Source organism: Miscanthus floridulus, chromosome 12 (genome assembly GCF_019320115.1).
Source record: "Miscanthus floridulus cultivar M001 chromosome 12, ASM1932011v1, whole genome shotgun sequence".
In the NCBI taxonomy this organism is placed as follows: Eukaryota; Viridiplantae; Streptophyta; class Magnoliopsida; order Poales; family Poaceae; genus Miscanthus; species Miscanthus floridulus.
Window position 1 is genome coordinate 58,241,855 of NC_089591.1, and position 25,374 is coordinate 58,267,228.

Genomic DNA, 25,374 nt, shown 5'->3' on the forward strand with positions numbered 1-25,374 from the left:
GTCGAAAGGTTTCCATGCGAAGACATCGTGGTTGACGCTTAGAAAGTCGGTGAGCTCACATTCCTATTTGGTCGGGAGCTGGGTCTTGATCCGCACCATCTTGGTTGGGTCGGTGGGGTCGATCCCCACTGCCTTGGTCTCCTCAAGTGGGCAGAAGGCAGCCGAGGAGGTTGGCTTGTTGTAGTCCAGGACTGCTGGGGTCAACAACTCTCCGAGCCTTAGGAACTCAAAAGAGTTGATGACGGTAGTGGCAAGCTCGTAATGCTTGTGGTCGCACGTGAAGGCATGCGAAAAGGTGCTACCTACAGTGATGACATCGTTTGGTCCCGACATCTTCAACTTTAGGTAGGTGTAGTTGGGGATCGCCATGAACTTGGCATAGCATGGCTGCCCCAAGATGGTGTGGTAAGACCCCGGGAAGTCCACCACCTCGAAGGTAAGCACCTCCGAGCGGAAGTTAGCTCGATTGCCAAATGTGACGGGTAGGTCAATCTGCGTGAGCGGGTACACCTGCACTCCTGGGATCACACCATGGAAGGGAGAGCTTGCCGGATGGAGCTCTGACTAGGGGATGTGCATGGCATTGAGGGTGTCGACGTAGAGGATGTTGAGGCCACTGCCTCTATCCATTAGCACCTTGGTGAGGTGCTTCTTGCGGACAATGGGGTCACGATGAGTGGGTAGCAACCTGGTCTGGCGACGTGGGATGGATGGTCCCTCTGATCAAAAGTGATCGAAGATTCTGACCAACGAAGGAAGGAGGGGTAGCCATCTCGACAACGCATGCCTCTCAGTTGCGCACTTTGTGCTGGTGCTTGGAGTAGGTAGCATCAGCTCCCCCAAAGATCATGATGCATTCCTCGGGGTCAGAAAAGCTATCCCCATCCTTGCCTATCACGCCTCCTTTTTGGCCACTGCCTCCTTGCCCTTGCCTTCTTTTGGCCCGCTGACCTATCGTAGGAAGCCCTTGAGGAGCTCGCAGCACATGTAGAGGTGATTGATGGGGGTAACCGTGGTTGGTGCATGGGCTATCCATGAGCTTGTCAAAGTGGTTAGGCTTGCCCTGCTAGGGCTACTTGCCCACATGATTAGCTGCGGCAACCAATGTAGAGTTGGTCGATCAGTGCCGATCCTTCTTATTCTTTTTGCCCCTCTATGTGGATGGGCCCTCGTCTTGGTCCTCGCATTTGGCCTTGCCCTTGTCCTGGCCTCCGTTGAAGACCACTCCAATCGCCTCCTCATTGGAGGCATGGTTTGTAGCGACGTCGAGCAGGTCATGGGTGGTCCAGGGCTTCAGGCAGACAAGCTTGTGAATCAAAGACTCATGGGTTGTCCCAAAGAGGAACGCGCTGATGATGTCTTCATCGACGACATCAGGAAGGGAGTGGCACCGCTTTGAGAACCTATGGATGTAATCCCATAGGGACTCGTTGGGCTCCTACTGGGAGCTCTTGAGGTCCTAGGAGTTCCCAGGGTAGACATACGTCCCCTGGAAGTTACTGACAAAGACCCTCTTGAGATCCACCCAGTCGCGGATGCTATCATGCAAGAGGAATTCGAGCCACACTCGAACATGGGGAGCTACTGAATTATGAAGTGGTCATCATCCACTCCTCCAGCTCGGCAGGCAAGTCAAAAGTCTTCGAGCCATATACCGAGATTTGTCTCCCCAGTATACTTGGCGATGTTGGTAGGTGGCCGGAAGCGCTATAGAAATGGAGCTCTCTGGATGCGCCGGCCAAAGGCCCATGGTCCTAGGCCATCCGGGCTAGGACTCTAGTTGTTGGGTCAGTGACCGCGCCTAGGGTGCATTTCACCACTCCCCTCGATGGTTTGGCCAGAGCTCATGTCGCCTGCTCTCACCACCACTCGATGTATTTCATCATCATGCCGGGCCCAACGCCGATTGCTGATGATGCTACGAGCGTCTCGGTTCAGCCTGAGGCATTCATGTATGGGTGGTCGGTGTGGAACGGGCACCAGGTCAGGCCATGGTGTAACTACAGCCTCCTATTCCATGCCTAGTGTCTGTAGCAGCGAGCAGATGGAGCGATGGATCTAGTGCGTCCCCATCCCCTGGTGGGGAGAGAGGCCATGAGTTGATGTTGCGACATGGAGCTCTTCGCCTGTTGAACGGCGATGGTCTCCACTAGCGCCCAAAGGTTCTAGTGGACTGCCTGCTCCTAAGGATCGATAGGCTCAGGGAGGCCACACAGAAGCATCACCGCCATGGTGATGCTCTGACCAGCCCGAGCGAATTGTGGGGGATTGTTCCCCCATCAATGATGTTGCGCTAAACCTAGCGGGCATGACCCCAGGTGCCGCTCATTGGGTTACATGCACGAGGCGCATCGTGGTGTGCCGAGCGCATCGGTGAAGGTGGCGACTGGTTCTGCCACCTTTGTCGTAGCTCCTCGTTGTGCTCCCATGCACACATGAGGGCCTCCGCACGAGGGTCTAGAGGGGTGTGGGTCTGTAGAGACTCCACTACCACCAATGGCTGTCCTAGAGCATCCGCCATAGTGCACTCCTAGGATAGAGGGTGGTGGGGTGCCATGACATCACCGATGCTAGAGCCGTCGCTCTCAACATCATCATCCATGAGGTCATGAAAGAAGGCAGGAGCGTAGCCCGCCATACCCACAAATTCATATGTGAGAGGGGGTGGTGCCAGCATCCTTTAGAGCCCCCAGGCATACACATCTATGGGGGACATGAGGCCATAGGGGAACTGGTTGCATGGCGGTCGTGGCAGGGACAGCATGGTCCCTCTGGAGAACCGGCAAAAGATAGTAAATAGCGAGTAAATAACAAAGCATACATTACTCACAATTGGGTTTGAGCCCAGCGCGGGCTCAGAGCGAAGCATAGGTGCCTCATCATTGAGGTCACCGGGTGGCCCAGAGCTAACGGAGGGCACCCCTCCGACGGGCACCAAAACAAGCACCTTCTCACGAAGGCAAAGCACACCGAGTCGGTCGACGACAAAGTACAGGCTTCCAAAGAGGAAGGCCTAGAATGACTTGAAGATGGGCAGAACCCACATCCCAATAGGTGGGAGCGTGGGAAATTCCAGCGAGCTAAAGTGAGTTGTATCGCTTGAGCCCGCCGTGTCAAAGACGGCGGAAAGATGGGCCATCTGATGATGAAAAGCGTGAACGTACAACGTCTTCCCCACGGACGGCGCCAACTATTGGTGCAGAAAGTAACCAATACGTAAATATTTGTAGTTTTGCCGTACGTTGTGATTGGATGTGGTCTAGCACTCAATGACATAGGGTTTATACTTGTTCAGGCAATGTGCCCAACGTCCAGTTTGAGTCGGTCGGTGACTTTATTCTTGAGCCCAGGTGCTTGAAGTTTGCTATGGGGTTACAAATGAGAGGGAGTAAGATGGGGGTGCAAGAGGTCCGATCAGACTCTAGACCGAAGGACCGAGAGAGATGGAAGCTCCTATGTGCACTAAGTATTTGAGCATGTGCTCTGTTGGAATCGTTCGAGTCATAGGTTGTTTGACTCTGTGAATCAATCATCTTGGTGGTCGAATCATCCTCATTGGGAGAGAGCGCATCCCTTTTTATAGATGAAGAGGATGGCATTACAAGTGAGAGAGGCAGAGTGTACATATGCTACTAAGTCTTGTTGCACCCGCCGTCGGGTACAGGATGATTGTAGGAGCCCACAACACTGTTTATGTCAGATGCATGTGGGTGGTTTACCGTATTCACCATGTATGGCAAATGATGGTGCCCACAACACTATTGATGCCTAAAGGTAGGTGGGGGGTTTTACCGTGTTCGCCTGGTATGAGAATCGATGGCGCCCACAACACTGTAGGGCAAACATCGGCACCCACAACACTGCTTGGGTTCTAACATGCCTAGAAGGTGGCAGAGCACCCTTCTGACATGCCATGTTGGTACTGTCCTACAGGTGTACAAGGTATAGCCTTTGGTATTACGGTTGACTTGAGTGCCCTGCCTTATTTGCTCTGCCTGTTTCTTGGGTCCTCACCGAGCGGGTGTCCCCGGTTGGTTGGTACCAGTCAGCTCTAACTATGCCAGTCGAAGGGGAGCTGTAAGTAGAGGTTCGGTGCATCCCTGGTCGGAGAAGCGGGTTGGAGTCGGAAGTGAACACCGTTCCTTCTTGGCTAGGCCTTCCGGTCAGAGAGGTGGCCAGAGTCAAAAGCGAGCATTGTCCTTTCCTTCCGGTTGGAGAGGCGGGCTAGAGTCCGAAGCGAGCATTGCTCTTTCCTTGGCTAGGCCTTTCGGTCAGAGAGGTGGGCCAAAGTCAGAGGCGAGCATCGTTCCTTCTTGGCCAGGCCTTCCGGTAGAAGATTGGATCACCTTTCTGGCATGTCGTTAGGTTTTTGGGCTAGCCTAGGAGTTGCGTGTCGTTCGCAATGTTGTCTGTTGGGCCAAGCTTTTGCTGGGAAGCAAGTCCATGAGAGACCCTGGGTTTATGAACCTGACAGGTATGTTGTTATTTCAATAGTTATACCACTTATAAACAACCCAAGAAGACCCTCTCTAGGAGGAGACATCGATCATCCCAACACTAGAAGAATCAACCTCCAAAGAATGAATGGAAAGAAGATGAAGAACCTAAAGAAGTTGTCAAAGATGAACAAACTCCACCTAAGTCAAGCCCATAGATCAAGCAGGTATGGAAAGAGAAGCTGACATCACCATCAGAGACACCATCACAAGAGGTGCAACCATCTAGGTCTCCATCGTTGAGATCGGATGATGCACCCGAAGAGTGAAGAACTTTTCTCTAGCCAAGTCCTGTTCGGAGGACTTAAAAATCCCAATCCTGGCCATGAGGTAACATCCGTAGTTATCTATATTTACTTTTTAGTATTGCATGAATTACTTTTCACTTTAGCATATTCATTTTTATGTATTAGCATTGCATTTAGAAAAGGAAGATGAAAAGTTTCATGACTGCATTACATCATTGCATCATAAAGCCTAAGTTTCATGTGAAAATTTTTCTTGGTGTGTAAAAGTCCAAGAGAGTATTCACTGTGGTGGCATAAAAATAATAAAAATAATAATATATACAATGCATACATATTTAGTTTCTACATTATATAAATAAGAAAATCCAAAAAAAATATTAAATAGACATCCTGCTATAACTTTGCTAATTAGGAGATCTATCTAAACCCCAACGACAACAAATCTCTAAATGGTTGACCGCTAACCCCTTATCCTAATCTGTGCCATGAGTTTTATTGTTCTTGTTAGAGTATTTTGTAGGATGATCAAGAGTAAAGCCATCCATCCAAAGTACATTTTCTAGAACTGTCGCTACATGAGGAACACAACTTCTGGATGGATGAGAAAGACTTTTGCTGGTAGACTCACTCTAAGAAAGACCACGATAACACCCAGCTTGGGGAAGGAGCATCCCCCATGTACCTAGCTAAGCATTTCTTACCCTTTTGGTTTTTCTATTTTCAAGTTTGCTTCATATTTGCTAAAGAAATAAAAAGATGCATAATAAACTAAAAGCAAAATAAAAAATTATATTAGCTAGTTATATATATATATATATTAAGGTGTGATCTTAAATTTTGAAAACAAAATAAAAGGTGTGTTAAGTTTTCTTTAAGTTTGATTTTTAAGAGCTAAATAAAATAAATGAATTCTGAGGATAATCTCTTGCAATGGAAATGATGAATAGTTGCTCTATCGTAATTCCTTTCAAGTACCTAGTTTTTAGCCTTGAATTCTCCTGAGTTTTGGATACGACTATTTTGATATAAGAATTTACTCTGAACTTGAAACTCATGGGTAGCATATGCTTGATCTAAGTCTAGGTAATTGACGGATATGATATAAGAAGGTCCAAGCTGTTGTTTATCATGTTCCAAGTGACACTAATGTTCTGAAGATTTATCTTTTGAAAAACATAAAAATCCTACATGATGAGCTCCTATATGACAAAGCTTGAGTTCCTACCAAAGTCATATATGATATTTAGATTAGAAAAACTTCCACTCATATATGCTGCTTGCATTGCATTGAGTTTAGTCAAGCTTTGTTAACCCTTATGAGAGGTTTGTCATGCTCCTAAAAATAAGATCACATGCACACCACCCAAATATGCACTACTCCTACACTAGGGGTAGGCACAACAACATGCCATTCTATCTAGATCCACCTAAAAATGTTTTACTCCTACACTGAGAGTAAACACCAAAAATATTCTTGATAGGATATCCACCAAATAAATGCTCTAAAGTTCTTGTTGCTATCTCTCAAAAGTTCTGTTGCAGAAAAGAAGCATGTGGCTATGCAAAAGTTATTAATAAAAAAAAGAAAGATGAGAAAAAATGGACAAGTGTCCAAGATATTTAAAACAATGGGTACTTAGATGCCTGCCCAGAAAAGAAGAAGAAAAGATGAATAAGATAGCTTACGTTTTCTTGCAAAGTTGTTTTTAAGTTTTAAAGGAGAGATATGTTTTCAAGGAGCATAGTAGAATTAGGTTAGCCACCAAATATTTCCACCATACATCCACACACATGCACATCTTAAGTTAATTGTATGACTCGACTCTCTTTAGATCCGATGTTTGACTTTATAATATATGTATTGCAAGTATGTCCTTTCATGTTTTTTCCACTCCTATGATCTCCACATAGGCTTTAGTTGTAGCAAAGAGGAAGGCATAACACCACTATTGCCTTGGTGAGGATCCACAAATACCACATATTTTGAGAGACTTGAGAGTGTCATACAAAGGAAGCTCTGAGTTTTATTATAGAAATGTATAAAAAAACTCCAGAATAATGGTTGAGCAAAGAACTTGAGACATAGTGCTTGACTTCATCATTTTGTCTTTCAATTGCTCAAGACCCAAGTGAAGGCTATGAAGTCCTATGGTTGAAGGTAACATGGGTAAGTTTGAAAGTTAGATCGGTTTATTTCAATCCGGAGGAGAATTCTTATTTGAACGCATGTGTACTCGTGAGGAGTGAAAGAATCGACACAACTCCTAATCCATTTACTAAGTTTAGCTTTGCTAGGGAATAACAAAGGTTAAGCTTGGGGGAGTTTGTTGATGGTAGTTAACAACCATTATAAACCATTAATATAACATGCATAAGGGCATAAATATAATCACCAACGAAGGTCAAGGGGTTTAAACTAACAAATTCCATAAGTTTTGGTGAATCTGTATTTTCTGTAGGGTTTATCTAGAAAACCATCAAGGTGGATCAAGATGTCAGATTTAATTGTGCTTATCCACAGAGAACATAAATAATAGAATGGATAGCTTTGCTTCTCCCATTAAGAACCAACATAGCTTTAATAAAATGGTAGAATCACAAATAGCTTAGCTGGCAGTTGTTGTTCCTCCATCTGATAAAGGTAAGATTCTAGGGCAACAGAAAGATCTAGAAACTATAAATCTTGTCGATATTCACAATGCAGCATATTATTATATACAACCATCGACGGGACAGTGGATAGACTATACCTTGCCAGAAAAGAAGAGCGATCCAAGGAGACCTATTATCCCCATCGCCATTGGATCTCACATTTTTCAAGAAGCTATCTGTGACATTGGAGCAAGTGTCAACATCATGCCTACGGTAATTTATGATTAAATTAATGGAGAAACTTTGTTGTACACAAACATGCATTTGCATCTTGTAGATCAGTCACTTTGTTACCCAAGAGAGTTCTTGAAGATGCCATTGTTCGAGTGGGACAATCATATGTTCCCATAGACTTTGTGGTTTTTGAAATAGGTGGAGATGTAAGGGCACCCATTATTTTGGCCGACCATTCCTAAGCACCGCAAAAGCCATCATCTACGTGGATAGTGCTAAGATCTGCTTCACATTCAAGGATAGGAAGGAGAAGTTTTCTTTCAAGAACCGCATCCAGCAATCTCCTGGACATCCATAGATGCCATACCTGTCCAAAGAGACAACAGTGACAAAGATGAAGAACAACAGGAGGAGGAAGAACAAGGTCAGGTATCCTCAAGAAGAATCAGTTAACATGATCAACACACTTTGATCAGAGTACGACCACCTTCTCACTTCACCATTCTTTGCTAAGAAGGATGACCCAGGCGTACCCACGATCGAGTGTACCATTGGATAGAATTTTTCACAAGACCTTCTGTGACATTGGGTCAGGTGTCAATATAATGTCTAAGGTATTATATGAATATTTATTCAATGATGAACCTTTGTTTCCTACATATACGCAATTATAGATGGCGGACCAATCAATCCGATTTTCGGAAGTAATAGCAAAAGATGTCATGATAAGAATACATGATCAGTTTGCCCCTACCGACTTCATGGATCTAGACATGGGTGAAGAAGATGATACACCTATTATATTGGGAAGACTGTTCCTCAACACAACCAACACAATCATATACGTCGGATCTAGACAAGTCCACTTCCAATTACCTAGAGAAAAGGTATGATGTTATTTCAATAGTTATACCACTTATGAACAGCCTAAGAAGACTAGCTCTAGGAGGAGACGTTGATCATCCCAACACTAGAAGAATCAACCTCCAAAGAATGAATGGAAAGAAGATGAAGAACCTGAAGAAGTTGTGAAAGATGAACCTACTCGACCTAAGTCAAGCCCACAGATCAAGCAGGTATGGAAAGAGAAGGTGACATCACCATTAGAGACATCATCACAAGATGTGCAGCCATTTGGGTCTCCATCATTGAGACCGGATGATGCACCCGAAGAGTGAAGAACTTTTATCTAGCCAAGTCCTGTCCTAAGGACTTAAAAATCCCAACCCTGGCCATGAGGTAACATCAGTAGTTACCCATATTTACTTTTTAGTATTGCATGAATTCGTTTTTCACTTTAGCATATTCATTTTTTGTATTAGCATTGCATTTAGAAAAGGAAGATAAAAAGTTTTATGACTGCATTACATCATTGCATCATAAAGCCTAAGCTCCACTACATGAAGCCACACTTGCCTCCCATGTGCCCTCACCGCCTGTGCCCCATAGCACAGTAGATACACGGCTCAACATGTGACCTCTAGCCTGCACCAACAAGTTATGAGAAACCGATCCCCAAGTGGAGATCACACGTCTGCCCACGCCGGACTAGGAAAATATGAGAGCCTCACACCAGCGCAAACATGGGAGATGGGAAACTAGCAAGAAGATTATCGGTAGGTCATGCGCACAAGCGACTCAATCCTCCAAACCTCACCCAGCGGCAATGCACATAAGTTTGTAGGCCTGAACACCCAACACAACCTAGGGGACCTAACCACAAGCACGGAGAGTATCTGTTGACGGTAGTTAATAACCATTATAAACCATCAATATAACATGTATAAGGGCAAAAATATAATCACCAACAAAGGTCTAGGGGTTTAAACTAACAAATTCCACAAGTTTTGATGAATCTGTATTTTCTGCAGGATTTATCCAAAAAACCATCAAGGTGGACCAAGATGTCAGATTTAATTGTGCTTATCCACAACGAAAAGGACACCAGAAGGTTCTAGAAGACTCGAGAGGACTCCACATCGAAGTGGATGGAAAGACATTGCTAGGTGGGGCCGAGCAGGTCGGCCGGCCCCTGGGGCCCATCTATCAGCCCCCCATTGTTATGTCGGTTCTCCACCGCCTCCTAGGTTGCATCTATGCCATCCTTTAAGTCGGTTTGATCTAAGGGCTCACATTGGATGCTCTAGCCTATATATACCAACTCCTGCCACCCCCCCTGAGGCATATATTGCATAAGTCATTTGAGAAGACAGAAACCCTAATCATTCTCAAAGCTCCACCATATTCTAGGGCATAGCTAGTTAGGCTAGGTCTAGAGGGAGGCAAGAAGGCTTCGCTTGGATTCCCAATCATGTCAAGACAGTGGTTTGGTATAATCCATATACCCACACTCTTTTGTACCTCCATTATTTTTATATGCTAGTTACAATTGTTATGACAATATTAGTATTCGTCTTATTCATGTTCTTCGTTATAATGTTCAACGTCTACTTTGATTATATACTTAGTATAGCTAGTTTATCATTATGTTTATGCATAAGTTCATATAGCGCTCACTCTAAAGTACACAGGGTGGGTGGTCGACATTGTGTAAGCATGGTGCTTATATGTTCTTTACCTACGGATACACCCTATATTCTAGGTCATGTGGTTGATCGCAGATGTGACACTACCGTTTAGTCCTTTGTATTCCACTCCCCAAATATAGGTGCAAGTAGGGTCCCATTACAATGGAAGAACAAGCTCTATTCTTAATCTTCCTTAGTAATATCCCTTATGTGTAGATATAAAGAACCTTAGCCATGACTACTAGGTGTAATTGCACTAATCAATATATGCTTTGACTTGCAGATCTTTTCATTCATATATTTATATATTCTTCCTAGTCACATAAATTAATAAAGAACTACTTTGTATAATTCTAATAGTAATGCTATGTTGTACCAACAAGCATCTCTAGCATCATCACTAGGGATGACAACCTAGTAAAGTAATGTTAGGAGATATAGGTTTATAATAGGTGGCTATTAAACAAGTGACAAGTTAATAAATACCAACAATATCCTCCATATTCACAATCACCGCGGCGGTCTTCGCGACAGCAATGAGGTCATCCACAAGCACCCACCCCTACTAGGCATCGAGAACCATGCCTCGATGGCAATCCTCGTTTATGAGGCCTCCTCAATGATGAGCCTCCTCTACCTCATGACAGGACACTATGAGCTGCCCCTCCAAAACTATAACCAAACGGATCCCTTTAAAATCCAAGGACAAAAACCCGACAGCAAGAGTTAGCGATAGTAGAGAACATACCGCTTGCTCGCACCTGGGCAGCAGTGGTTGATGCTCGCACCTCGACAATTTCCTCTTTGATGGCTGAGAGAGCCGCCTGGAGACCCTCTAGGCAAGCCTTCAGCTAAACCATCTCATAGCTAGAGTTCGAGTATAACCAGTGAGCCTCATCCCTTTCAAGCATGAAGTACCATATTCCTCGCCACCTGGTAGAAATGGAAAAGGAAGGGGACTGTCGGCCCCAGAGGTGGAATAGATAAGGAGCGGGCGGCATCGGGAGGATCCCTAATCTCTGATGTTGCCATAGGGGAGACAACCCTGAAAGCACAAGCAGTCAGCACAGGCAAATTTGAACCCTAAAATGATTTGAAGTCACTTGCCCTTGATCTTGCTGGAAAGAGCAAAAATGCAATGGCGGCCCATCAACCTCCGGTGATTCCTCCCATGGGCACTTCCTGCGATCCATCACCTTGACCGAACAGGATAGCTTCAAGCACGTGAGTAGAGAAAAGAGTGGGTGGACAAAGGCAGTTCTTACAGTACCCATGGTACATCATGTCATCTGCAATAAGGGGGAATAAACCCTAAGTACGAGCATGTACTCAACTAGACTTACCCATCATAAACTAAAAATAATATGACACCAAGGAGTATACAAGGCTTTATCGGTGGCGTTAGCTTGACAACATTTTGCATAAAAGCTTAAGTAACATAACTTGAAGATTTAATACCTCTAGCATCAATTTGGATACCTATTCAATTAAGCATCTCTAGATTAGCACCTATACTATAGCAATCACTTGATTAAGCTAACAAGCATTAGTAACCATATCCAGTATAAGAATAATTTGAGCATCATCATAACCATCAATTATCCGTTAAGTTACTCTATGTTGCCGCTGCTTAATCAAGTTCTCACTATCTAGGAGAGACGACGATTTGAATCGATTCCTACCTAGCTGTGGAATTATTCCTAACACAAACCCATACTTCCCTCGTCAAGGTCGCATCAGGTCACCTTTAGTACAATTCGGGAACCAACTTCGTGGGTCCGATCAGCGCCGCACCCTCAGAGATTCTACCAATCTGCTAGGAAGATCGGGACTTGAACCGCCCTTGGATTCACGCCATTGGCTCTTCGCATATCCTTACTGCCTCCAGTGTGCGCACTTCCACTTACCGAGGCTCGGTCGAATTGAGCTACTCAGCTTTGCGGTCGGAACGACTTATCCGGCCAACTAAGTGCTAGGCATGCGTTCAATATGACATGAGGATGTACAGTGAATTGGTCCTTAACCGACATAGACAGGGATAAATAGGCACCAAGACCTCCATGTCTTGTGCTTCTCTATCACAATCCCATCCGGTCTCCTTTTTATTTATCAACACATGGTTATTTCCACGATAGCAATTATACACATGGTAAAGTTGTTTATCATCAGTAAGAGGCCTAGAACCTGTAGCTAACAACTAATCTCAATTAGCCTAAGCATCTACACAAGCATCACATCAGACAAACAACTACAATTGACTTAGTCATTTCTTGTTGTTAACAAGAGCTACTTATTTTTGTTATATCTGAACTTCTACTCAACCAAATACTATGATCTTAGACTTTCTAGAAAGCTTATTAAATTTCCTACCACTTTAATTTAATCACCAAAAGGTGATTCAACTATTATCCTAGTCAAAATAGATAAACTTCCTAGGTCTATTTAGAAATTTCTAGAGAATAAACATTTCTAGAGACTAACTTCTAATAGCTATAACTCTCAAACCATTTAGCCTATTACTATGAAAATTTGACACAAGCAAGGTAAGTAAGTTATCTACAACTTTGTTATTGACAATATCCATAGAAAACATTACTTTACCCATGCAATTTACTTCACAACCAAAACTATCCAAATAGTCACTAAAATTGAATTATAGAGCAATTAATATTTCACTGCATACAAGTAATCAAATTTGGGCACAATAAATGATACCAACAGTTCATAGGCATCATATACACTCTAGAAAACATGATGGTCAAGCCCAAGTAAATTATTGAAATGCATTTATTAATTTATTTGGACACTAAGTGCACCATAAATTCTAATAAAATTACAGTAGCCTACTTATGTTCCAGAAGTCTAATGTACAAATTTCATGTCATTTTAACAAAAATATAGCCATCTTTACAAAAATGACAAGTTACATAGGCTCATTTTAGCAAAAATAGTTTAGCCTAGTGAAAAGTATCAAACAACTTATTTCATATTTTTCTTACATGTATCCTAGTACCATAACACTATGTAAAAATTTGCATGATCATTAGTTATGTATTTTTACCTCATTTATTTTCACTAGAAACTAGCAATTATTTAAGATTAAATAAAAAGACCATATTCCAAGCATGCTTACTGTAGCTTAAGTATTTTTCTTAGCTAGAGCATGTCAACACAAGATCAGCAAAACTAGAATCACAATTTTATCATTTTTCTAGATCAAGTTATGCATTTTACAAGATTGAAAACATTTATATAGCTCCATTTTATTCTCCCAAAAAATACCAGAAATGGTGCATTTCTTATTTTTATGAAATACCACACTTCATGAAGAATCCAACAAATTTTGGTTCACCAAAATTGGACGCTCCTAGCTTGAGATATGAATTTTTGAAACATACATTCAATTCTAGAAAATAAATAAAAAAATCAAAACATACACAAGCTGACAGCTAGGGCCCACGGTCAACGGGACCCACCCATCAGCGAAATAGAATAGAGGACGGCATTTGACAGGGCGATTGCCCACCGACGGTGAGGTCTCTAGCGGTAGTGTCTTCATCATTGTATTCCCCGTGATCCCCCGCACCTAGTGGTACCCCTTGTTGGACCGGCGATGCACAGGAGCACCCTTACCGGCGGCGATGGTGGATTGCGGGGGCAGCGTGGCGGTACGCTGGTGTTCTCTAGCCACGGTGGGCTTAGGCAAGGTGCATCATGGCTTCATGGTAACCTAATGAAGCTATCTAGGGTGGGTTAGGGTTCCGACGAGGCGGTGGTGAGCTCTGACCGCGTGCATGTTCGTGCGGCGGCACATGGAGCACGGCGGTGCTCCCACCGTTCCGACTAATCGATGGTGAGAGGCGGGTCTCTATCATGCCACATGCTAGGTCTATGGTTACTCAACCTAAGGAGTGTGAGAGAGGATGGAGGTGATGGCCAGCTCGACAACGACGAGCTCGAGTGTCATGGCGGCCATGGCAGCTACGCGCAGAGCGGCGGCGCATTCCGACGCAACCAGGTGGTAGCGTCTAAATGGATGATGGGTTTAGATGCTAGGACCTTTGACGAAGACCAGACGAGGGAGAGTGAGAGTGGAGGTGCTTCTGTGCAAGCGGGCCACGGAGAGCCAAAAGCGTGGCGGCGCTTCGGTGATGGCACGGTGGCGACGAGGTGAAATGGGGCCTTACCAAGGCTCAAGTGGCTATAGTGCGGTTTGAGGTGGTAGAGGAGATGGTGGCGCAGATGTGGATGAGGTGGATTAGGTGGCGATGCTGCGTGCACGGCGAGCGATCACGGCGATGGCGATGGCGGTGTTGCTACGTGCGCAGGCGAGAGAGAAGGTGAGAGAGATCGAGAGAGTGGGAAATGAATGGAGCAGCGGGGTTGCCTCAATCTTCACTCCGCTATGGCCTGACCGGCCAAGCCAATGCCAGCATATGGCTGCCACATGGCATGCATGGCCTATGGCTGGTCAGCCACTGACAGCATGGCGTCCGCCAGTTTAGGTCTGTGATCGGCGACTGACGACGCGAGTTCATCCACCTATATCTCCTAATCTGTGGCGATTTAGCAAAAACTTCATTACTAAAAGTTGTAGAGCTACATGTATACTCCAACTTTGCTTAAATGAGCTTGGTCTAATTGGAGTTGATTTTCAAATTGTAAAGCTTCAAAGTATGGCACATGAAACTGTAAATCAGTTCTTAGACTTAGAAAAATTTGTAAGTTTGAAAACGGCATTTAGCAACTTGTGAGCTGTTTTTGACCATGCTATGCACCGAATTAGGTCTTGGCCCAAAAATAAAAGTTGTTACTCTAGTCAAGTACAACTTTGCTTAAAGGTGCACAACCATGCAAAGTCTCTAGGGTATAGTTCAACTTAGGTCAAATACGCAACTAGAAAATGGTAGATTACACTATAACCTTGACTTAGAGGCCAATTTAGTCCAAGTCAAGAATACCAAAGTTGTTCCATGTTAAAGGTACTCCTAGGGTCCCACAAGCATTTTGTACATTGGTCATATGTAAACCCTAGCATATGTCAAGCATTTAGTGACAAACACATGTGATATAAGCAACCATAGAGATAAAATTTGAGATGCTCATGCTCATGAATGATCAATGATGCTTGTGCTCATGCAATGCCAATGCCAAATGCATGCTTAACACCTAGGGTGTTATAGCCCCTCCCCCTTATAGAAATCTCACCCCTAGATTTGAAAGACCGGCTATTTTTCATAAAAGGAGGGATAAACCTTGTGTAAATAATCTTCCCTTTCCCACGTACCATCTTGTTCACTATGATTATTCCACTTCACTTTGTGAAACTTGATCACACGGTTTTGAGTTACTCTATCCTTGCTATCCATAATTTGCATCAACTTCTCTTCGTAAGCTAGATTCGATTCTAACTTGATATCTCTAACCTCCACTCTTTCTTCTGGAACACGTAAACATTTCTTTAATTTGGATACATGAAAAATATTGAAGATAGCCCTCATTTCTGGAGGTAACTGGATCTTGTAGACCACTCTTCCGCTTTTCTCAATGATTGGATATGGACCTACATATCTAGGTGCAAGCTTTCTTTTTATCCCAAACCATTGTACCCTTTTCATTGGTGACACTTTTAGGTATACATAATCACCTACTTCAAATTCAATGGGTCTTCTTCTCTTGTCTGCATAGCTTTTCTGCCTTGATTGAGTGGCTTCTATATGTTATTGAATGATATGTACCTGCTCTTTAGCCTCTTTAACAAAATCAATACCATAGTATCTCCTTTCTCCGGGTTCAACCCAATTCAAAGGAGTTCTATACTTGCGACCATACAAAGCTTCAAAATGAGCCATCTTAATACTCTCTTGATAACTATTGTTGTATTAAAACTTAGCTAAAGGTAGCCATTTTCCTATGATCCTTTTGAAGAGATGACACAAGCTCTCAACATATCTTCCAATATTTGATTTACATGTTTAGTTTCTCCGAAGGTCTGAGGGTGATAGGTAGAACTTCTGACTAAGTTGGTGCCTAACATCTTGTGCAAATGTTCCAAAAAATGAGCAATGAACTAAGGCCCTCTGTCAGATACAATGGTTCTTAGCATGCCATATAGACGTACCATGTGGGATATATACAACTCAGCATACTCATGCGGTCGATAGTTGGTTTTTACTAGAATGAAATGTGTAGACTTAGTTAGGCGATCCACAATCACCCATATGGAATCAAAATTCTTATGAGTAAGGGGAAGTCCAACAATAAAATCCATGCAAACTTCTTCCCACTTCCAACCTAGAAAAGATAGTGGTTGAAGCAGTCCAGCAGGTTTCAAATGAACAGCCTTAACTCAGCAACAATTATCACATTTAGCAACATAAGCTGCAATCTCCTTCTTCATTTTGGTCCACCAAAAATGGTTCTTCAAGTCTTGATACATTTTGCTACTACCCGGATGAATGGATAGTTTAGAATAGTGAGCCTCTCCTAAGATCTAGTTTCTAAGTCCCTTATCCTTCGGCACTACTAGTCTATCTTTAAACCATAGAATACCATTCTCATCTATCCTAAAATGCTTAGTCTCTTGCTCTTTCATCTTTCTTTTGATGTAGAACACACTTGGATCGGTCTTCTAAAGCTCTATGATCTTGCTCTCGAGAGAACAACTGATCATAATATTATGCAGCACAGCAAGATGTAACAAATTGAAGCCATCTTCTAACAGAGAATTATAATGAGACTTTCTGCTCAAAGCATCTGCAACAACATTCGCTTTGCCAGGATGATAATGTACTTCTAAATTGTAATCTTTGATCAATTCTAGCCATCTTCTCTGTCTCATATTCAATTCGGGTTGAGTGAAGATATACTTAAGACTCTTATGATCTGTGTAAATATGACACACATTGCCAAGCAAATAGTGTCTCCAATTTTTTAATGCATGGACAACCGCAGCCAATTCCAAGTCATGAGTTGGGTAATTGACTTCATGCTGCTTCAGCTAACGTGAGGCATAAGCAATGACTCGGCCTTCCTGCATAAGAACACATCCCAACCTGGTATTTGATGCATCACAAAACACATCAAAAGGTTTCTCGATATCAGGTTGTGCCAAAATAGGAGCTAAAGTCAACAAAGTCTGTAAAGTGTGAAAATCAGCTTCACACTCCGGAGTCCATACAAACTTCTCATCTTTCTATAGCAATCTTGTCACTGGCTTGACAATTTTGGAGAAGTCTGGAATGAACCGATGGTAGTAACCTGCTAAACTAAGAAAACTCTGGACTTTGTGAACTGAAGTCGGGACCTTCCAATCCATGACTTCTTGCACCTTAGAGGGGTCTACGGAGATCCCATTTTTTGACAACATGTGCCCTAGAAAAGGTACCTTTTGAAGCCAAAACTCACACTTGCTGAACTTAGCATACAACTTATGTTCTCTTAGTCTGGTTAGAACAACTCTCAGGTGCTCTACATGATCCTCCTCATTTTCTAAATAGATCAGAATATCATCGATTAACACAACCATGAACTTATCTAGCTCGGGCATGAACACTGAATTCATCAGATATATAAAGTATGCAGGAGCATTTGTCAGCCCAAAAGACATGACCAAATACTCATACATACCATACCTAGTAGAGAAGGCAGATTTAGGTATATCTTCTGGTCTGATTTTAATCTGATGGTAACCAAATCTCAAATCGATCTTGGAGAACACCTTAGCCCTTGACAATTGATTGAACAAGATATCAATTCAAGGCAAAGGATACTTGTTCTTGATTGTTACGGTATTAAGTGGTCGGTAGTCCACACACATCCGTAAGGATTTGTCTTTCTTCTTCACAAATAAGGTGGGACAACCCCACTGAGATGAGCTAGGACGAATGAGACCTTTCTCTAGAAGCCCTTGCAATTGAACCTTAAGCTTAGCTATCTCATTTGGTGGCATTCTATATGGCCTTCGAGAGATGGGTGTTGTACCCGGCAATAACTCAATCTTAAACTCCACATCCCTGTTGGGTGGCAACCCGGGCAATTCATCTGGGAATACATCTAGAAATTCACACACCACTAGAATATCAAGGAGGGTCATGGTCTGAATAGCACCGATGAAGTTTTGGAGATCAAAATTCCTAGGAAGTGGCACTAAGAAAGCATCGTTACTCTAGGGTTCTCTCAACATGATGGTTCTAGTCGAAGTGTCAATGAGAACTCCATGGCCACTCATCCATTTCATACCCAAGATTACATCTATCCCCAACCCTAGCAATACTACAAGATTTGAGGTATACTCTCGGTTGCTTATTGAGATGCACACATCTCTGACTATCTGATTGGTAGAAATATTATTTCCAGCTGCACTTATGCAATAACCACCCCTATCTATAGTAACTACCCTTTGATCGTGCTTGGATGCAAATATTTGACACATAAATGAATGTGAAGCTCCAAAATCAAATAAAACAACTTTGGGATGTTGGTTCACAAGAAACATACCCACAGTAACAACTTCACCTGAAGGGTCTCTTCTAGGATAGTATAGTACACATGTCCCTGACGTGCATTTGGATTACCCTGCTTCTGGTTGTTCTTCTTCTTGGGATAGGGGCAATTCTTTAACCAATGGCCAGTCTTGTTGTAGTTCCAGCATGGCATACTACTAGGTGGAACGCTGGAGCTTCCTTGTCCTGTGCTACCCTTTGGTAGGGCAACAAAAAGGCCTTGCGATACACTTTCTAGGTCTGACTAGTCTGTACTTTCTTCTGAGGTGGTCTATACTTTGGAGCAGGTGGACGAAACTGAGGTATCACAGCAATAGGAGCTTTTGATTGAGACACACCTGCTTCATAAGCTCTCTTATGACTCTTAGATGATGAATAGATGTTATTTTGGTTCTCTTGAGTTAGAGCATCACTAACAAACTCATTGAAAGTGGCACATTTGATGTTAGCTAGAGTTTTCATCAGTTTTGGACTAAGCCCCCTCTTGAAACTAGCAATCTTCTTTGCATCAGTGTCAACAAACTATGTGGCATATCTTAACAAATTGTTCAAGGCATGTAGATACTCAGTTAGGCTCTTGGTACCCTGTGTCAGCCTCATGAATTTTGTATGTTTCATGCTCATAAGACCTGAGGAAATATAATGTCCCCTAAATGTAGCCTTAATCTAGTTCTAGGTAATTTGAGCATCCTTAGGCAAAGTGGATCAATGATGACTCCACCGAATGCCTGTAGGCAACTACAGCTGGTGCGATGCATATTCTATCTTCAAGTGTTCTGTGAGCCTTAAGAGACAGAACTTCTGTTCAATTGTATTTAGCCATTCATCTGCCAACAATGGTTCCTCTGCTTCCTTAAAAATAGGAGGCTTTGTGTCAAGAAAGTCCTTAAAAGTGTTGAACTAGTTAGGTTTAGGTCCTTGGTGTTGGTCCCTTCCTCGTCCATAGCCAACATTCTGCGTGAGACCGTGCAACACTTCTCCAATGGAACATTGGGTCTCCATGAGTTGGGCCATCATCTCCGCTGGCATGGGATACGATGGTGGTGGGATGTCCTCATTGCCATTGCCATGGAATCCACTACCACCTGCATCTTCTCCACCAGCTCCTCTACGAGTGCGCATCATCTATAAAATTGCAACCACAAGTAATTATTGATGATGCCAGAAAAATTGTAGAGGAATTATTTAAGTATGCCAAACTAAATTTACTGGAGAGAATTTAGCATTCATACAATAAAATAGAGGCATAATAATTCATTTCCACAACACAGCATCACCAATTATATTACTTAGCGATCGTGCAATGCATTACCGTACATGCCAATAATTGTCAGCACACAAATTGGACATTTATGAAGGTTCAACAACAACATAGATTAAACATGCAAGGTTCTGAGATTACATCATAGGGGTACATCATGAGATTGAGACCTACATTACGAGTTCATTATATAAAAGATCAAAGATAGAGAGCTAACACATCTAGCTAGATGCTATAGCTAAGCTACTCCTCGGGGTGGTCGCTGTCGATGTTGGACACACCATCACCATGGTCATCCTCAAAAGGCTCGACCTCTTCCTCAGGATTATCCTCGGCCTCCACCTCCATGCCATCATCCTTAGCAATCAATACATTGGGATCTTCTTCCACCACTGGTGCTGGAGGAAGAATTGGGTTCACCATGTTGTTGAGACGATGAACATCCAACTATAGCTCCTCAATCGGGCATATGAGTTCCTGCTCTCTATGATCAAACTCTATTGCTAGCCTAGCAGCCTAAAACATAGTCCAGATTCTAGCTGCCTCCCTAGTTTTAGCAAGGTGAATGACCTCGTCCCTCTCAGCATGGGTGTCCTATAACTCTGCCCTAGCTGTATTTCTTTCTACAACAACATTTACCAACTACACCCGATGAGCTTCTAGAGCTATAATAGCATTATCGGCTTCTCACTGAGCCTCTCTAGCTGCCCTTCGATGCCTACGCACATGCCCTCGCAACTAGCATTGTGTGGCATGTGCTCATTGGAGCTCTAGCATGCAGCTGACGTAGCTATCTTGGTGAGAGTAGAACATCTTTAGGACGGTGAACATAGCACTCATATCAGCATTAGTGCTCTCTACTCGCTCATCATGATCTCTTACCAGTGCATTGACACCCGGCTACATCCAAGCAGGTCACCGGCGGATCCACTCGGGGAAAGGTTTTGGCTGGACCATTGGTGAGCTCATCACCAAACTCCTGACAGATCTCACTCAGTGCCTCCAAAGCTACCACTTGGGCACCTTCCCAAGGAGACTGCCCATCTAACTCGATACTCTAACCCTGTCACTATGGATTGTCTGCATGAGCTAGAATGGTCACCTATACATCATACCATGGCTGCCACTTCCCTCTAGAAGTAGCTGGGTGGCTCAGCATACCCAACTGAGTTCAGCACCCTCCACAGTAAGGTAGGAGTGCCAAACATAGCTAGGAACGTGTCACTGTGAGGCGGGGCTCCTGGTGCTACCATCTGTAGTAAAGTGTGCAACTCTTGTGAGAGGATATCATACATGAGAAGAAATTTAATGAATGGGGTAAGCAATTATAAGTAAGGGAGGAATGAAAAAAATGTAAATGCATGAGTGAACATGATGCATGCACGTTCCGTATGTCCTCACGAATCTTAGGAAAAAATTAAAATTCTAACAACATACACGGTGGCATACATACGTTCTCTCAATATATGTAACTAATCGGGCTACACGATTCAATGTTAGTGTACCTGCACAAGAATTTCATTACAGCCCAACCCAACACTTATATATGCAAAAATGTAAATCTCGGCTCTCGGTTGAAACTAAATACTTCCATATATGTATACCCATACATATACTTCCGTATCAAAGCTATCCAATGACAATTTATTACCCACAATTAAATACGCACCATACACACATGCAAGCATGCATATATAGCCGTACCAAAGCTAGCTCTCCCCGACCGCACGCTCATATCTTGTGGTCATGCCACTTATCAACTTACCTTCTTACTTGGGCGTAGAGGCATTCGATCCATACATTACCACTCAAGTGAATGACATCCATACAATAGCACGCCATATGGACGACAAAAGTGAAAACCCCCATGTTATTACTTAATTAGCCACCTGATAGTCCTTAACTGGGATAAAGGATATGACCACTGGCATACTCTAAATTTAAAAATTCAAATTTTTAACACACCAATATGTAGCTATAAGTTATCAAACTGATTTTATAAAACAAAACCTTTGTTTTAAATACCCATATGACTAGTTTAGTATTGAACCTTGCTCCGATACCAGCTGTAACAGAACCGTCCAATTTATAAGAGCACAAGTACAATAGCAATCACCGAAGCGATCAAACCGTTATACTTGAGCCCATATAAACCCGGTAGTCCGGTGAAATCACGAGGTATCTCAAATAAATCAATATACAAACCAAGATTGTACATGATTTAACACAACCAGTCACATGTTACATCACAGTTCACAAATAGTTCACAATTTTCTCACATACATCAGAGTTCACATAGATATTACAAACCAAGTTTAACTAGCAAAAGCAAAGTAGTTTATCATCAACATCACACTTAGTTCAAATACATGCCAGTGCTACGATCATTTATACCAAAAGCAAAACAGAGGGGATAACTCAAGAGTACCATGCCCCATGGTTTACTCCTCATCCACGGTAGGATGAAGGTAGTTCTTACAGTACCCATGGTACATCATGTCATCTACAATAAGAGGGAATAAACCCTAAGTACGAGAATGTACTCATCTAGACTTACCTGTCATAAACCAAAAATAATATGACACCAAGGAGTATACAAGGCTTTATCGGTGGAGTTAGCTTGACAACATTTTGCATAAAAGCTTAAGTAACATAACTTGAGGATTTAATATCTCTAGCTTCAATTTGGATACCTATTCAATTAAGTATCTCTAGATTAGCACCTGTACTAGAGCAATCACTTGATTAAGCTAACAAACATTAGTAACCATATCTAGTATAAGAATAATTTGAGCATCATCATAACCATCAATTATCTGTTAAGTTACTCTACATTGCCGCTGCTCAGTCAAGTTCTTACTATCTAGGAGAGACAGCGATTCGAATCGATTCCTACCCAGCTGGGGAATTATTCCTAACACAAACCCATACTTCCCCCATCGAGGTCGCATCGGGTCACCTTTGGTACAATTTAGGAACCAACTTCGTGGGTTCGATCAGTGCCGCACCCTTAGAGATTCTACCAATCTACTAGGAAGATCGGGACTCGAACCCACCCTTGGACTCACACTATTGGCTCTCTGTACATCCTTATTGCCTTCAGTGTGCGCACTTTCACTTACCAAGGCCTGGCCTAAATTAAGCTACTTGGCTTCACGATCGGAACAACTTATCCAGCCAACTAAGTGCTAGGCATGCATTCAACATGACATGAGGACGTACAATGAATCGGTCCTTAAACGACACAGATGGGGATAAATAGGCACCAAGACCTCCATGTCTTGTACTTCTCTATCACAATCCCATCTGGTCTCCTTTTTATTCATCAACACATGGTTATTTCCATGATAGCAATTATAGCCAACCATGATCAGTTATCTACCTATATGTTTCAGGCGACCAAAAATCACCTGACTTCTATCGGACTAAACACGACTAAGCATATATTCGATCTTGGACCTACAAAAGATTCAAGATATATTTATCTAGATAAGGTAGTTCTTTGCATCAAGTGGTTCCTATCAACTCCTATAACGTAATGCATCAAACATAAAGAACGCAAGTGATATTTGTAAAAGCATAGGAGGCTTATAATGCTTCGGGGCTAGCCTTTCAAGAACAAGAAAGGTTGGTAGTCTAGGACACTCAGGGAGATCTTCTACAGTTGACTCCTCCTTCTACCTAAACTTCCTGCTCTTGGGTTGCCTGCTGCTCCTCCTGATGCTCGGGTTTGAACTCGAGAAGCGTCACTCCTTCTAGGGAACCTATTGCATGCATATGCACAAATGAGTATCATGAATGCATAAGAGATGAGATGATAAATTACATAAGCCTGATCATGGTTATCCACAAGGTGTATGATAGGTTTAACATTTGTTGGCAAGGTAGATGTATAACTTTCTTCTAGTTGATCTTTACTGAGTAGGTGCATATTTCTCCTATAATACAAGGAACATATACCCACCAAGTTCTAGTAACCTAAGATAAAGTTGTTCATCATCAGTAAGAGGCCTAGAACCTATAGCTAACAACTAATCTCAATTAGCCTAAGCATATACACAAGCTCACATAAGGCAAACAACTACAATTGACTTAGTCATTTCATGCTGTTAACAACAGCTACTTATTTTGGTTATAACTAAGTTCTACTCAACCAAATACTATGATCTCAAACTTTCTAAAAAGCTTATAAAATGACCTACAACTTTAATTTAATCACAAAAAGGTGATTCAACTATTATCCTAGTCAAAATAGGTAAATTTCCCAAGTCTGTTCAGAAATTTCTAGAGAATAAGCATTTCTAGAGATCAACTTCTAATAGCTATAACTCTCAAACAATTTAGTCTATTGCCATGAAAATTTGACACAAGCAAGGTAAGTAAGTTATCTACAACTTTGTTATTGACAATATCCACAGAAAACATCGTTTTACCCATGCAATTTACTTCACAACCAAAACTGTCCAAACAGTCACTAAAATTAAATTATAGAGCAATTAATATTTCACTGTATACAAACCATCAAATTTGGGCACAATCAATAGTACCAACAGTTCATAGGCATCACATACACTCTAGAAAACATGATGGTGAAGCCCAAGTAAATTATTTAAATGCATTTATTAATTTATTTGGACACTAAGGTGAAATAAGAAAAATATATTAAAGTTGCACCATAAATTCTAATAAAATTACAATAGCCTACTTATATTCCCAGAAGTCTACTGTACAAATTTCATGCCATTTGGATAAAAATAGCCATCTCTACAAAAATGACAAGTTACATAGGCTCATTTTAGCAAAAATAGTTTAGCCTAGTGAAAAGTATCAAACAACAGATTTTATATTTTTCTTACATGTATCCTAGTACCATAACACTATGTAAAAATTTGCATGATCATTAGTTATGTATTTTTACCTCATTTATTTTCACTAGAAACTAGCAATTATTTAAGATTAAATAGGAAGGCCATATTTCAAGCATGCTTACTGTAGGTTTAGTATTTTTTTAGCTAGAGCATGTCAACACAAGATCAGCAAAATTAGAATCATAATTTTATCATTTTCCTAGATCATGTTATGCATTTTACAAGATGGAAAACATTTAAAAAGCATTTATCTAGCTCCTTTTATTCTCCCAGATTCAGTACATTTCATATTTTTATCAAATACTACACTTCAAGAAGAATCCAACAAAATTTGGTTCACCAATATTGGACACTCCTAGCTTGAGATATGAATTTTTGAAACATATATTCAAATTTGGAAAATAAATCAGAAAATCAAAACATACACAGGCTGACAGCTGGGGGTTGCGGTCAATGGGACCCACCCTGTCAGCGAAACAGAACAGAGGACTAGCATTTGGCCTGATGATAGCTCGCTGATGGTGAGGTCTCTAGCGGTAGCGTCTTCACCATTGCATTCCCCGTGATCCCCCGCACCCTAGTGGTATCCCCTCGTTAGGACCAGCGGTCCACTGGAGCACCATCGCCGACGGCAATGGCGGAC

General features: G+C 42.3%; 1 protein-coding gene across 1 annotated transcript; it reads right to left on the minus strand.

The window, feature by feature from the left end:
• Window positions 1–63: 63 nt before the first annotated feature.
• LOC136495951 (uncharacterized) lies at window positions 64–20,286 on the minus strand. Its single transcript, XM_066491720.1, has 2 exons — window positions 20,145–20,286; window positions 64–518 (listed from the first exon to the last, which is right to left on the minus strand). Exons 1-2 carry the CDS (start codon window positions 20,284–20,286, stop codon window positions 64–66), a joined length of 597 nt encoding a protein of 198 aa, XP_066347817.1.
• Between the last annotated feature and the right edge of the window lie 5,088 nt (window positions 20,287–25,374).

What these genes read in the sequence shown, in the direction of transcription:
- LOC136495951 (XM_066491720.1), bottom strand. Translation starts at nt 20,286, where the DNA reads ATGGTGAACCCAATTCTTCCTCCAGCACCAGTGGTGGAAGAAGATCCC. An exon ending in TGAGGATGACCATGGTGATG is followed by an intron (nt 519 to 20,144) that starts GTGTGTCCAACA and finishes GTGTGATCCCAG; the next exon opens with GAGTGCAGGTGTACCCGCTC.